The 14,222-nt window shown below is 41.6% G+C and overlaps 1 protein-coding gene across 1 annotated transcript; it reads right to left on the bottom strand.

The window, feature by feature from the left end:
* Positions 1–2,894: 2,894 nt before the first annotated feature.
* LOC133926337 (26S proteasome regulatory subunit 6A homolog) lies at positions 2,895–7,634 on the bottom strand. Its single transcript, XM_062372227.1, has 10 exons — positions 7,367–7,634; positions 7,135–7,251; positions 6,223–6,330; positions 5,278–5,469; positions 4,954–5,145; positions 4,367–4,485; positions 4,063–4,150; positions 3,491–3,610; positions 3,245–3,385; positions 2,895–3,096 (listed from the first exon to the last, which is right to left on the bottom strand). The coding sequence occupies exons 1-10, from the start codon at positions 7,505–7,507 to the stop codon at positions 3,019–3,021; spliced, it is 1,296 nt and encodes a 431-aa protein (XP_062228211.1). The 5' UTR covers positions 7,508–7,634; the 3' UTR covers positions 2,895–3,018.
* Positions 7,635–14,222: the final 6,588 nt, after the last annotated feature.

The following is a 14,222-nucleotide window of genomic DNA, read 5'->3' as shown; positions in this document are numbered from 1 at the left end:
TGTTTCCCCTTTGTGTTGGGATTCTGTTGGAGAGAGATCATTACTTGGTCCGGATTTGATTCAGCAAACATCAGAGAAGGTGTACCAAATACGTCAGAATCTGTTGGCTGCTCAAAGTCGACAGAAGAGCTATGCAGATATCCGGAGGCGAGAACTAGAATTCTCAGTTGGTGACTATGTTCTTCTCAGAGTGTCGCCAACCAAAGGTGTTGTACGTTTTGGAAGGTCGGGGAAGCTTAACCCGAGGTACATCGGTCCATTTCTAATCATAGCCCGTGTAGGCAGTCTGGCGTATCGTCTTGAATTACCAGACTCAATGAGTGAAATACATAATGTCTTCCATGTTTCTATGCTAAGAAAATATTTGAGAGATCCGGAGCATAAAGTTGATGTGGAATCAATCACGATAGAGAAGGATCTGACTGTAAAATGCCACCCGGTACGTATTCTGGATTCCTCAGAACGAGTTATGAGGAGGAGGACTATCAAGTTTGTGAGAGTACTTTGGACAAATCAAACAGAACGAGAAGCAACTTGGGAACTCGAAGAACAAATGCGCAAGGAGTATCCTGAGCTCTTTGAGACTGGTGAGTCATAAATTTTGAAATATTTATATCTCTGTTTCATAGTTGTCATGGAAGCGGCAGAATTCAGGGACGAATTCTTTTAAGGGGGGGAGAATGTAATACTGAAGTTTGAAAAAAAAAGAGAGAGAAGTTGACCAAAATTTTGACCTTTTAATCCGTCGCTCGGATGACCGATCGGAGACCGTGGTTGCGTTCATCTCGTCGAGACGAACCCATTTTGCTATTCATATGTCCGTTCCGGGCACTCACGGACCCGTAGCGAGCCCAATAAATCTAGACCGTTCGTTGTTTTGGAAAAAAAAAAAAAAAAAAAAAGAGGATAAGTGCTGGATGGATCGGTCCTCAACCCGATCCATCCAGACACTTCGAGCCGTGCGTCTCTCTGCTCTCTCTCTCTCGAACTCCCTCTCTCTCGCGCGCGCCGGTCGCCGCCGAGCCCAGCTGCCGGCCGACCCGCCGCTCCCTGCTGTCGCAGCCCGCCGCCGGCCACCGTGCGCCAGCTCCTGCTGCCGCGCCGGCCGCCTGCTTCGGCGCCGCCGCAGCCCTCCGCCGCAGCTCACCGTCCGCCGTGCGCCCGCCACCGCCGGCCGACGCTGCTGCCGCCGGCCACCACCGGCCCCGCCGCCGGCTGCCTCCCCCTCTCTCTCTCTGTTCTGCCGGGCAGCCAAAGCCCAGCCGGCCGAAGCGGCCAGCGCCAGGCAGAGGAAGAAGCCAGGAAGAAGGAAGAAAAAGAAAAGGAAAGAAAAGAGAAGAAAAGAAAAGGAAGAAAAAAAAAGAAAAGAGGAAAAAGGGGGAAAAGTTAGAAATTTTCGGAATTTCGTCGGATTTGTCGTCAAACTTTCGAAGGCGAATTTTTCGGTAATTTTCTGGCCGTTTGTGGTTGGATTAAATCAATCAGTTAATTCGTGTCGTATCTTTTCATGTGATCGATAGTTCGATTCATTTTGATAATCGTGGTTGACTCAAAGATACGACATCCGAGTTGCAGTATTCAGTTCTTCGAAGTGAAATCCAAGTAATGAGGATTTTAGTTCAACCCTAAATTGGAAATAGTGTATCATTTCATGTGATACAACTCTCTGTTCAGTTGTCCGAAATGTCGGCGTAGATGCGACGTTTTTCTATGTAGGGTTGATGCTTCATTATTTTATGTGCTTCAAATGTGTTTTAGTGCTAATCACATACCTGTACAGGTGGTACCTCTTCTGGGCGGCCGTGATTTGCTTTGGATTCGTCGCTTTTGGTAAAAGGCAAGTAACTTGGGGGTGTGGTTCTATGCTATGTTTATATCCATGTCTTACTTCTTTTGCAAACAGAAATTGAAGTATATGGTTTTATTTTCAAATCCATTTAAATTATGGATGTCGTTGCTTTTGATTATTTAAATCAATGCTTTTCTTATTAATCTGGACTATACCTTTATCTTCATGAAATCAGTTTGTTTTCATGAATCAGTTGTGGTTTTCATCTTGAGCTATTCAAAAAGGAATAAAGAATTGACGTCAATTCACATGCATACATATGCATTTATGCACTTCATATGGTGATAAAGGCCGATCACTGCCATCGTGCGTGATTCGTACCGGTACATGGAGTTGCATGAGATGTTGGTATCGTCCAGCTCTCAAATGGAGTTGCATCATGGCATTCATACATTTCTTTGTTTTCGAAATCTGGAGAATACAGAATTCTGGGGTTTGAATGCCATTTTGTGTGAAAGAACGGGTTGAAGTTTGTCGTTGTTTTCTCGACAAATATTCTGAAAGTGAAAACCTCCTTAAAACCATGAGTTTTTGGCTTGTTGATGTGAGAAGGATGTGTATTTCCAAATACCTTCAAAATGAAGTGAGATGTGTTTATATACATAGCTGTTACTTGCTGAGCTTGTCTCACCCCCTGTTAAATCTTTTACAGGTATGTTTAGTTGCTGACGTGCTTGTCGGGGATGGTTTTTGGTAGTTGCACGCACGCCCTCATCACAAAGCCGATAGTCTTCCAGTGTTTGAGTTGAGCTTTGTTGATGAGTTGCCGTTTGTTTTGGTATATGTTGTGGTGAGACGCTGGTAGCGTCGTGAATGTGATATATAAATGTTGGTTATATCTGTTTTGACTGCCTGAGCTTTGTTTCTTATGGTCAGTTATACCGCTCTATAGAGTAAATGCTGCCAAAATTTTCTATTTTCAAATAATTAGGCTCAGTTGGAAGTAGGGTGTTACAGCAATTTATGCAACTTTACTTTTTAGCATAGAATACATATTCTTCCACGGTAAACGAGCAAACACTTTTCACCGCATCAGAGGCTGGGGTAACGATCTGAAGTGTTAAAACTTACATCTCAAAGCAAGTGTAAAATCGTATCTTATATCATCCAGACAGAAATGTTACAAACAACTGATGGTCCATACCCACAGCATCTTAGGATACAATTTATTAAGCGTAGTAGTTTAAGCTCGACTTCTTCTTGGCCTGGACTTGCACAATTCCTTCGTTGAAGTCCTCGTGAGTCACCTGCGCCAGCAAAGAGGAACAATGATCAACCTATTGATGTCATCTTCCATTTGCTGATGTCATCTTAATTTCGATTATGTGGTGATTTCATATTTGTAACAAGCAAATTAATGGAATTAGGCAAATGCAAAAAAAAAGGGTGTCACACCTCTGTAGCATCCCTCCGTAGAGCGAGCATACCAGCTTCCACACAAACTGCCTTCAACTGTGCTCCGTTGAAATCATCTGTTGAGCGAGCCAACTCTTCAAAGTTGACATCAGGATTTACATTCATTTTCCTTGAGTGAATCTACATAACAAATACATAACATGTTAGTAAAGCATGACTTACCAAGTAGAGCAAAAAACATGAGCAAACTTCGCAAATTAGACATAACAGGTAGAGGAAACCTACTTGCAAGATTCTAGCTCTCGCTTCTTCAGTTGGATGAGGGAACTCAATCTTTCGGTCCAGACGACCAGATCGCAACAGAGCAGGATCAAGGATGTCAGCACGGTTAGTTGCAGCTATGACCTGCAAATTAACAAATAACACAGGATCAAGCAAATGAGATGATTAAAAAAGAAACACTGATAAAGAAGCGAAGTACAGATATACACAATTTTGGAAGCTGATAAAATTATGGCAAAAACATCAAGTATGTTTGGATCTCCAGCTAAAGAATCTTTTGAACATCTCCCTGACTTCACAGAGCAATATAGAATGCCAGAAATTGTAGAATAATGATGGCATTTGTTTGACCAAATCATAGCGCAAGTACATATCCAAATAATTAAGAATAAGTGGACCACTCCATTCCTGAAAATACAGGCACAAATTTGGCTTCCCCATACACAATGCAACACCTTCCACTCTTGAATTTCATTAAAAAAAATGAAAAGCTCAACCAGAACATCAGAACAGGGGCAATGACTTGATGAACAGAAAGTATGCAACCAAAGAAGTAAATTTCAGTACATCCTAACCTTTATTCTCTCGTCGCTGCTAAATCCATCTAGTTGATTCAGCAATTCTAACATAGTCCGCTGAACTTCTCTATCACCGCTAACTTCACTGCAATGAAATAAAACAAACTTCTTGTTACAATACAGCAGATATGCTTGTTTCCAATAAGAACTTTTCGTTTAAACTAAATTGAAAGACCGAAAAGAATTCTAGCTTCAGTAGTCTTCAGAAAATTAATATCTTCACCACAGGGTACAATCATCAACCTAAAATAATGTGGGAACAAAACCAAACAACGAGTAAAAATTATCATATGAGGCATACCTATCAAACCGCTTGGTCCCAATGGCATCTATCTCATCAATAAAAATAATACAGGGAGCTTTCTCTTTGGCAAGCTGAAATGCATCCCGCACAAGCTTTGCTCCATCACCAATAAACATCTGAACATGCACAAGAATATCATTGCTCCTCTACTAGAAACTACACACAAGATAACAACAGAATAAATACAATATACATATGCATGGCAACAAAATATCTCATGTGTTTCTTTAATAGTCATAGATGGATCAAATGGTCAATTAGTCATACAACCAAATTGAGTCAAGTCACTAAACCATGTAACTTTTGTCTCCAAATACATAGAATGCATACATTAAAGAGACAATAAATGATACACAAACCCCTGAATCAGTTCAACAAATGCATAATAGGACTGACTAAACTTCAGCACAGAAACTTTGGAATGAAAACAACCATACGGAAGATGCAGTGAAGTGAAGTATTTCTATTGCAGCGATAATTCCAGGAATAAGCATACAGCAACATTAAATTGCAAGTATAAACATGGTCACATAATAAGGAAAAGCATAAGATACAAAACAGAGATTCTCAAGTGAAGCAATTACCTGGACAAGCTGTGGACCAGCTAACTTCAGAAATGTTGCATTAGTCTGTGCAGCACATGCACGAGCCATGAGTGTCTTCCCTGTTCCTGGTGGTCCATACAAAAGAACTCCTTTTGGAGGACGAATACCCAACTTCTGGAACCGGTCTTTATGTGTCATGGGCAGCACAATTGCCTCCACAAGCTCCTGAATCTATATTCAATAATATAATATGAAAAAGATAAGAGATAATAAGAAAAGCAAGTTATCATGGAAACATAACCTAAAGAGCAGCAATTTGACTATAAGAAACAGGAACTTAAAAACTTTGCAACATTAAAATACCTGTTTTTCAAGACCTCCAATATCATTGTAATCCTCAGTGGGCTTTTCATCCACCTCCATTGCTTTTACCCGAGAATCATACTCTGATGGCAATGTATCTAGTATAAGGTAGCTATCTTTGTTGACTCCAACCAGATCACCGGGCTTGAGCTTGTCAGGGTCAACTAGCCCAACAACAGGAAGGAATATAGTCTGCAATCATCAAGATATAAAAGAAAGATTTTACAGAAATTAGTTTGATGTCTTGAACTCAAAACAATGCTTCAATAAAAAATAATACAGTTCATATAAATATAATGTTGCATCACTTGCAAGCTTGAACACGAAACATCAATCATTCAGATGTGTGGAAGAATGATAGTTAACATTAAAGTAAAAGATTCAAAATTGTTCTTACTGAATAAACATTGATTGCTCAGACATTAATTTAGACTACGTTGTGCTTACTGAATAAACATTAATTTTAATAAATCCAACCAATTATGCTTGCTCCATCATATTACAGTTACACTTTGTAATTATATCCACTGATGGTGTCATCTGTACATCGGAACAAATCCAAAATAGAGCTGATTTCAGTTGCCAACATGGCAATACCTATAGGTCAGAGGCTTTTCATAGTTTAAATCAATTTTGAACTATTTCGATATCAAAAGAAGCAGTGCAATCATAGTGTTTCTGTTCTATTTTACTTGCTGTCTTGGACCTTACCAAGATCTACATTACACACCTTTGACTGCTAACTTTTCGACATGTACGTTAGCAGAACAAGTTAAAATGTAATGATATGGAATTTATTATGATGAAAAGGTCTTAATCGATTCACCGCATGTGATCAACGAAGATACTTTTAAGCAGAACATCCTATAACAACACGAAAAAGGGAACAAAGGGTGTATGATGTCAATGATAGGAATCAAATGAACAGAGAAACAGATTTCTCACTTGTCTCGTGGAGGTCTTCAGAACAACACATTTTCCTTTCCTTTGTGAGTCTAAATCGATGTTAGCACCATCCTCTTCAGCTTCATCCTCTGGGTTCATTTCCAAAATCTAAAACAGTCGAGTGAAGTAGAAAGTAGAAACCACATGAGCCAACCATACACAAAATATACAAAATAAAAATTTACATGAACATTCTGTAAAATGCCAAAGCATAGAGAAATCGCAAATTCTGGAAATAACATAAATCACACTGTCTAAGTTTAGAGGAGTTTCAGCATATTAAGATGCAAGGATGCATTATATCATACTCTCCAAGTCAAATAGGATTGTAGATGTTTTTTAAGGCTTGACAAACTTGAACACACCATAGATCCAGACTACCAAAGCTAAACTACCTTATGCAATTATGTTAATCTTCTGAAGACGAACTCAATTTGGACCTTGAAAGTTTTCGAAGTTGATGTTGTTGAGACAACCAGTAAGCAAGTGTTACTGAATGTTAGTATTCCTAACCAAATCGATTGTCACCGATCATAGTGACTCAAATTATAGAATTACTACTGCAAAGACAAGCTACCCCCTAGCTATTTGAAGGAACTAAATCCATACAGGGGAACAACGGGAACAAGTGTTTCTGACAGAAGAACTGTCCTTCAGCACATAAGGATCTCACATGAATAAGAACAAAAAGTTGAGTAAATTACCAATAAATGAGGTCAGAAGCAGAAGTACTAGCATGCACAAGTTCATACCAAATCACGCGATACTAGAGCAGTAACATGCATAAGAAAATTGATCATGTTCACTCATTCACTTCCATGATCCTAAATTAACTATAGAAACAATTATGCAGACCAAAGCAAGCAATCTAACAAGATAGGAGGAAATCGAAGGCACTGCAGGACATCCCACCTCAACGATGTTGCCGACGAGGTAGGGCAGCTGCTTGTTGAGCTTAATCTTCTCCTGGTTCTCCTTAATCTTCTCCTTCAACGACTCCAGATCCAGGTTCGTCCGCTGCAGCTCGTCCTGCGAGCCACCAAAAACAGAGAACCCCATCGAATAAGACCCAAACCCTAACGCGGGACGAAGATTCCAGAACCCCGGAGGCAAACCACGGGGGATCCGATCTAGGGTTGCATGCCTTGAGGACGCGGATCTCGTTGTCGAGGAGGCGGGAGGCCCGGACGATGTCTTCCGTGGACATAGAGGCGAGCTGGTCGTCCTCCGCGTCGTCCACGGCCATCGCCGCCGGTGCGACCGGGGGGGCGCCGGATGACGACATCACCGGCGGAGTTAGGGTTTCGAGTGGGCTCGGTTGCTTTCGCTCGGGTCGTGCGGGCAAGAGTCGAAGAAGAGAGGACGCGAGTTGCGGGAGGTCGGGAACGAGCGAGTTCGCTTTGTTGGGCTCTCCGTGTAGGGATGAGTACGAAAACAATCTAAAAAGGTCTAAATTATTTTTAGTTTTACATTTTTTTAAACAAAGTTGGTAATGATAAAGTCAAAAACGAATACGACGTAAGTAATACGAGAAAACCAAAAATACGTTGTCAGGACGAAAGTATGCCGGTATCGATTGACAATCGATAATTCAAACCCGAAAATATCAAACAATAACTAAATTGTTTCAGGATTACAAGGATTTTGGATAGGAGAGCGGAAGAGAATAGATCCTAATATTTCGGATAATAGCAAACCATAAAAGATGAATTGTGATATCTAACTCTGGCTATTTTATGGGTAAGTTTATCTTTGTTGTTTCGTGGGCTCGTGGCATTGACAATGACGTCGCGTCACATATGCGGCTTCGTGTCACGTGGAGACGGCCGGATGGGGCGATGTTATGTCGCGTCAAGGAGGGGAGGATAGAGGAGGAAGGGCGTTAAGGGCTTGAAGTGGTGGATTTGACTGTCGGTGGACGTATAGAGGAAGGCGTTCTTGTGGCAACGACTGTCCACCCATCTAGGGTTGGACTGGACAACTTCGAGGGGTCGATTGTTAGCCTACCGCATGCGACTGGGTGAATAGACAATGGAAGGTTGGGCTGGGAGAGTTAGAGCCTGAGAGACCTGTTGTCTGTTGGGCTATGTGTCATACCCGAGTTGAGATGGATCACAGAAAGGAGAAACGACGAATTCCCGGTAATCCCTAGCAAAAATGGAAGAACTTGAAAACTATCGGAAATGGCGTAAATCGTTTCCGCTATCATTTTCGTAGAGTTTTCTTGTTTTCATTTTTGTTTTTCCGATATATCATTTCTGGCTGCTACAGTCGAAAAAGTTTAGAAATAATCTTCGGGATCAGAGAATTATTGTTTTCGTTCTCATCTCTACCTGTGTGGCCCCATGTGGACATTTCTTTTAGAAACCCTGTACTACACGCAGACGTACGTATGCACTCACATCATCACACATACGTATTCACACAACGTGTATTGAAGATTGGAGATGTAGAGCTTAGAGATCGACAAGATCACACAGATATCTCGCTGTTGATAATACATCATCTACCACCGGAAGAAAATTCCATCTTAATTAGACAAAAAACCAAACATGAGGTTTGATTCCTGATGGGTAGAAAATACAGTCACATCCAATAAACACCAAGCCCAGACTTGATTTAGCGACGTAAACTTAGTCGTAACATAGATGTTCAACATGTCCTCTTAGCATTCCAATTTTGCATAGCAAACACGTACATTCTGAATCTCCAAATAAATGGTTAATTTCTAGGCAAATTTGAATACAGAACATTATAAAATATGTTATGCGTGGCATTTAGGGGCCGTTTGGCACATAGAAACCATTCGGTTTCTGGGGAGAATCGGTCCCCGAGCAAGCCAAACAGTCTCCACTGAAACATTTCGGGCTAAAATGCTCCATAGAATCGCCCCGGAATAGAGAAACGCCTGAGGGTCCTTTCTCCGCATTTCTAACTGGACAGCTTCGAACACCCCCTGGAATTCAACCGAATTTACATGCAGATGCCACTGGGCCAATGTTCCAATAGCCCGTTCGTCCTTCACCCGTTCCCTACCGCCGCCGGCACCGCCGCCGCGCATGCCGCCCACCGTGCCCTCCAGATGTGCCGAGGCTGCACCGTCCACATCGCCCTGAGCCTGCCGACCGCGCCGACGCTCCCTGCGCCCCAGGCTGCCAGAGCTGAGCTCTCCACCCCTCTCCCTTTTTGTGCGCCGTCGCCGCCGCCTTGGAGTCACACGGGCGTGAGAGAGAGAGAGAACTTGGATGTGCTCTGCCTATGCGAATTTGGCTTCAGCTATCTCTATTGACCAGTTGTAAACTTGATAAGATTCCATGTTTAATCACAGAAATAAGATACTGCGCAGCCCAATTGTAGTGCCAATCACATTGTGCTTGTTAATCTTAACCGTGTAACGAAGGTGACTGACCATTCTGACTTGAAGCATTTTTAACTGAAGCAAATACAACCATGCCTGAACGGTCGTTTAGCTGAGAACACAATTATTGCAACAAAAAAAACAGACAAACAACAACTCAGCACAAGGGCAAAGTGATCAATTGCATGATCATCCTCTATTTTAAGAAAACCAAATCCAGACTTTTAAAAGTGATTCTGATTCACTATAGAAACGCTTTCAAAGTGAATCCAAAATTAAAACGTTTCTAAAAGAATCTACATATGTACCAAGCAGACTCTTGCTCTTCAATCTGGTTCAGCTCTTTTCAACCACAATAAATCTGGTTAATCCGTAGGTAAATAGTGTAAATCTTGAGTGTCCAAGAGCCAAATATTGTCTACTCTCTAACCACTAACAAGTGAATGCAAACTGCAAAACCTTTTTCTGGCTTGCATTCGTCTAACCTTGACAGATTAACCACATTCTCAACTCTTTTTTTTTTTATTTTTTCAAGAAATTGGGCCGCTTCATTTCTGTGGGTTTGCATGTAAGATGGCAGAGCTACAAATAATCACGCACCTAGATAATTCGGTGTGTAACTGTGTATATGTCCTTTCGTGATCTATTCTGGCAAAAGTATATGGCAGAGTGATTGGAATTTTGGCTGTCATGTACAAAAACAATGCAGTCCAATGATGCAGCAGTTAAACGGAAAGGCTGGAGTGTTCTTCAGTGCACAACCCATCATCTTATTTAGGAGTTGCTTATGGGTGGAGATTTGTCGTAGAAGTGCATTTTCCATATGTATAAGATGTTATATAATGGTTGTATTAGTTGGAAAAGTACAACACCAGTGTAGCAGTTTTACAATCCTATAAAAAAACTTTGTGCATGTCCCTTTGCGCACTATATCATAACATACAAAGTACATTATACATGTAAGTACACATGCTTCCCATAAAAAACTAACGTATCAAACTCAAGACCCTGCAATACTCTAGTCAAGTATGCATGCATTCAAAGTTCCTGTTGCACACCAGTGTAGCACATCTTTGCCAACATAACGATATTTTTGTCGATTGGCTATGTACACTTTGACGTGCTCATCTGCAAAGGCCGACCAATCATCCTGCCAATGTCTGAGAGGCACACCCAAACTTAATTTTTCACTGAAAGCCTTCAAGTGATCCGTTGCAAAGTAGCAGTCAAATTCAGTGTAAGCTCAGGCAGCTGCATCCACATAGCTCTGACACTGATCCGGAGTTAGTGCCTGTTTGAAGCACCTGCGCTCACAATTTGGAGATGCCAGGGCCACTGCATTCACAAGGCACTGCAACGTGGTATGAGCTAATTGGAAATCAACATGATGAAATGTAGCACACAGCAAGTAGAAGCATCGATCACTTCAGCTGTGCAGCAGCAACCGTTGGCCGTTGCCGATGCTGTCGCCAACGTGGGGTTAAATCCTTAAACACAAAGGCTTTGGTCAGAAATGGTTGGACTGTATGGAGCTTTTTTTTGAACTCTGGCATTTCCATTATCCTTCTTAATGGAGTCATTTGCAAGGTCTTTCACTGCAGAAGATCCCCTCTCTCCTCTTTTCTTTGTTCTTGCAGCTGACCTTCTCCAGACAATTCTCAACAAGGTTAAGGATATGGGCCTCCTCTCTCTCCCTATCACTGGATGCACCAATGATTTTCCGGTTATTCAATATGCTGATGATACTCTTATCATTATGAAAACCTACCCTAAGCAACTCTTTGTGTTCAAAGCTCTTTTGAACACATTTGCTGACTCCACTAGCCTCACTGTCAACTATAACAAGTCTTGCATCTACCCATCAATGTTAGTAACGTGCTTCTGAAAGACAGATTGAACACAAAGGGGGTTGTTGAGAAGAAAGAGAACGCCTTTAGAGGACTACACTTGTGAGCTTTGTATCACCCAACAGGAAGAAACCTTAGTTCATCTCTTTCTAAGCTGCAATTTTGCCAAAGTTTGCTGCGCTTCAATTGGCATTTCCATCCCTCAAGTTGTTTGCGCTGATCAAATTTGGTTCCATCTGAGAAGCCAACTAGAGGTTACCATCTTCATGGAGATCGTCATCTTGATGAGCTGGAGTATCTGGTCAACCCGAAATGATTGGTTCTTTAATGGCATTGACCCTCTTGTTCTGAGATGTAACAGGATGTTTTGCCATGAATTCACCTTGTTGGTTCATAGGGCAAAGCAAAGTATTTCCCCGCTTTTTTTAATGGATAGACTTTGGCTGTAATTTTCTGATTTTTCTTTTTCTTCCTCCCCCCTAATCCCTCTGGTATCTCTTTTTGCCTTTATAGTACTTTTTTATCTATATTAATATATAACCTGTAGGGACTAGTTCCCCTAAAAAAACGTGACGTTCATCCTAGACAACCCTGATGCGGTGATGGCGAAGGTGGTTGGTGATGGTGATGGTGGAGGGGACATCGCATGGTGGGAGCTGGAAGAGGAGGAGAGCAAAGGACATGGTCCCAACCCCGGTGTCCAGGTCGAACAACAACATATTGAGCGCCTAGAGCACCATGGTGAGTACTCGAAGAAATAGGCCTCGTTGTCCCAGCCACTAGTAGAGGGCGGTGCCAGAACTCTGCTCTCATCTCTCCTATCCCACCGGGGCCTTGCCCTCCGTCGTCAGCAAGGTCGACACTGTGATTCAGTCTGATTTTTATTTATCTCTCCAGCTTCCCGATCAGTCCCCACTCCTCACCCACCTTGCCTTATTATGTCACAAGGAGAGAGGAAATGGAGGTGGGTGCCAGGGAGGGAGGGCAGCAAGGCTACAACAGCTGCTGCACCTTCCCATAACACAGGGGATTCCTACACTCTTGCTCTCTCTCTTGCTCTCTCTGATCACCTGGCACAAGATGTTGGCAAGCCATATGAAAAAGCAATTTTCTCAGTCATTCATCTGCAGGTCATGGTGCAAGATAGGCCAAAGCTAGTGCATAGCCAAGATCAACGATCGCCTGGTTGCGAGTGCGCAAGCGCGGGACGGTTGCTTACAGGTGAAAGAACTGGTCACCCACTACATATGACAGTGATAGCTGTTACATAGACTTGACATATATATGATAGCGACAGCCACTGCACATTCCCCTGACATAGGGAGACATGAGAACATGCCGTGGTTGAAAGACTTTCTTTGCTCTGGCAAGGCGAGGCGATCCTCCGTTTGGAACTCTAAGTCATGCACTTTCAAGTGTAGGTTGGTTGATTAATTGGTGGGCTAGTCTCTGATTGATCGATCATGCAAACTGGTTCTTGCTCTTTGGTTCCTCAGAAAATCTTTATCTCCATGCCAAAAAAATTGAAGGAGGGCTCCCAAGTGCGCTAGGGGTAGGGGCACAAGCCCCCCTTGAGTAGATCCACTGCTGGACATGGATGCAGCCAGTGGTGTAATACTGGTAGGTGTTTGTGAGAAAATCAGTGTTGATTGTCCTACCACTGTTGCTGCTCATGCTACTTGAGTGATGCATATCTAGCTGCTACCATCTCAGTCTCCTCCCATGCCCGCTCTTCGCCATGGATCTCACTGCCACAACGCTTTGTTCTTTTTCTTGTTTCTGTGGCGCATATGAGCCCTTTATAGGACATTGATCAACGTGATCACGATTACAGGTTTGCGGTAGATTTTTGCTTGGTAACTCCTTGTCTTTTCATAGATTGATATGCAGACTCATCTTATTTGGGATTTGCCTTATCAGATGGCAAAAAAGGGCGTGTGGCCACCAATGCAACTAATCAGGCACCTGAGGTACTATAACTTACATTTTGATATACTTTTTCTCTGTTGGTGGGTATGGGAGTTTAAAGTGTGATGGAATTCATTATCAAAAACAAAAATAAGTGTGGTGGAATTAGTGCCTCGGATAAATATTGTGAATTTTCTCAATGTATGGATATTCACATTTGCCAAATTAAATGACAATTTTGTTTAGTATGTTTAGATATGCATTGTTTGTTGATTTTGTCAACATATCTACCTCTATGATGAGGATATACATTTGCAAATTCAAAATTAAGTTCACAAAAAATATAGGACATGTACACCGTTTTAAGCTCTGTACTTTTTCTACAAAAATTTAAAATACGATCTTGTGTGAATCAAATAAGAAAGTGTTTTAACAAAAAAGATAAGTCCAATCTCTTATTTTTCGTACTGTGGACATATGAAGATATTTTTGTGCAAGAATTAGTAGGTATTAACACCAAATACATGAGTGACTTTTTAGATTCTTTTGTGTAGAACAGTACAAACTCATGATTTGTGTATGCACGAGTTATACATGCACACATTTTCAGTTTGGGTGTAATTAACCGCTAACTTCACTACAATAAAAAAAAATATCTATAGAAGCACTTTGCAATAGATATTTTCTAACTTGCCTCTATAAATCTACATATTATATTATAGAGATATTTGTTGTAGCACTTTATAAGGTGTCTCAAAACATAGAGACATTGCGGATAAAGACTATGTGAAATGGATTGTAGAGGCATTTTTCGAGGTATTTTATAAAATGTCAATACAAGAATGTTGTAGAGGCAATTTTTGTGATATTTTGAAATTGATTGTATC

The sequence above is a fragment of the Phragmites australis genome, chromosome 8 (assembly GCF_958298935.1).
Source record: "Phragmites australis chromosome 8, lpPhrAust1.1, whole genome shotgun sequence".
NCBI lineage: Eukaryota > Viridiplantae > Streptophyta > Magnoliopsida > Poales > Poaceae > Phragmites > Phragmites australis.
The sequence above is the reverse complement of the archived record's forward strand: the minus strand, read 5'-3'. Positions and strand labels throughout refer to the sequence as shown.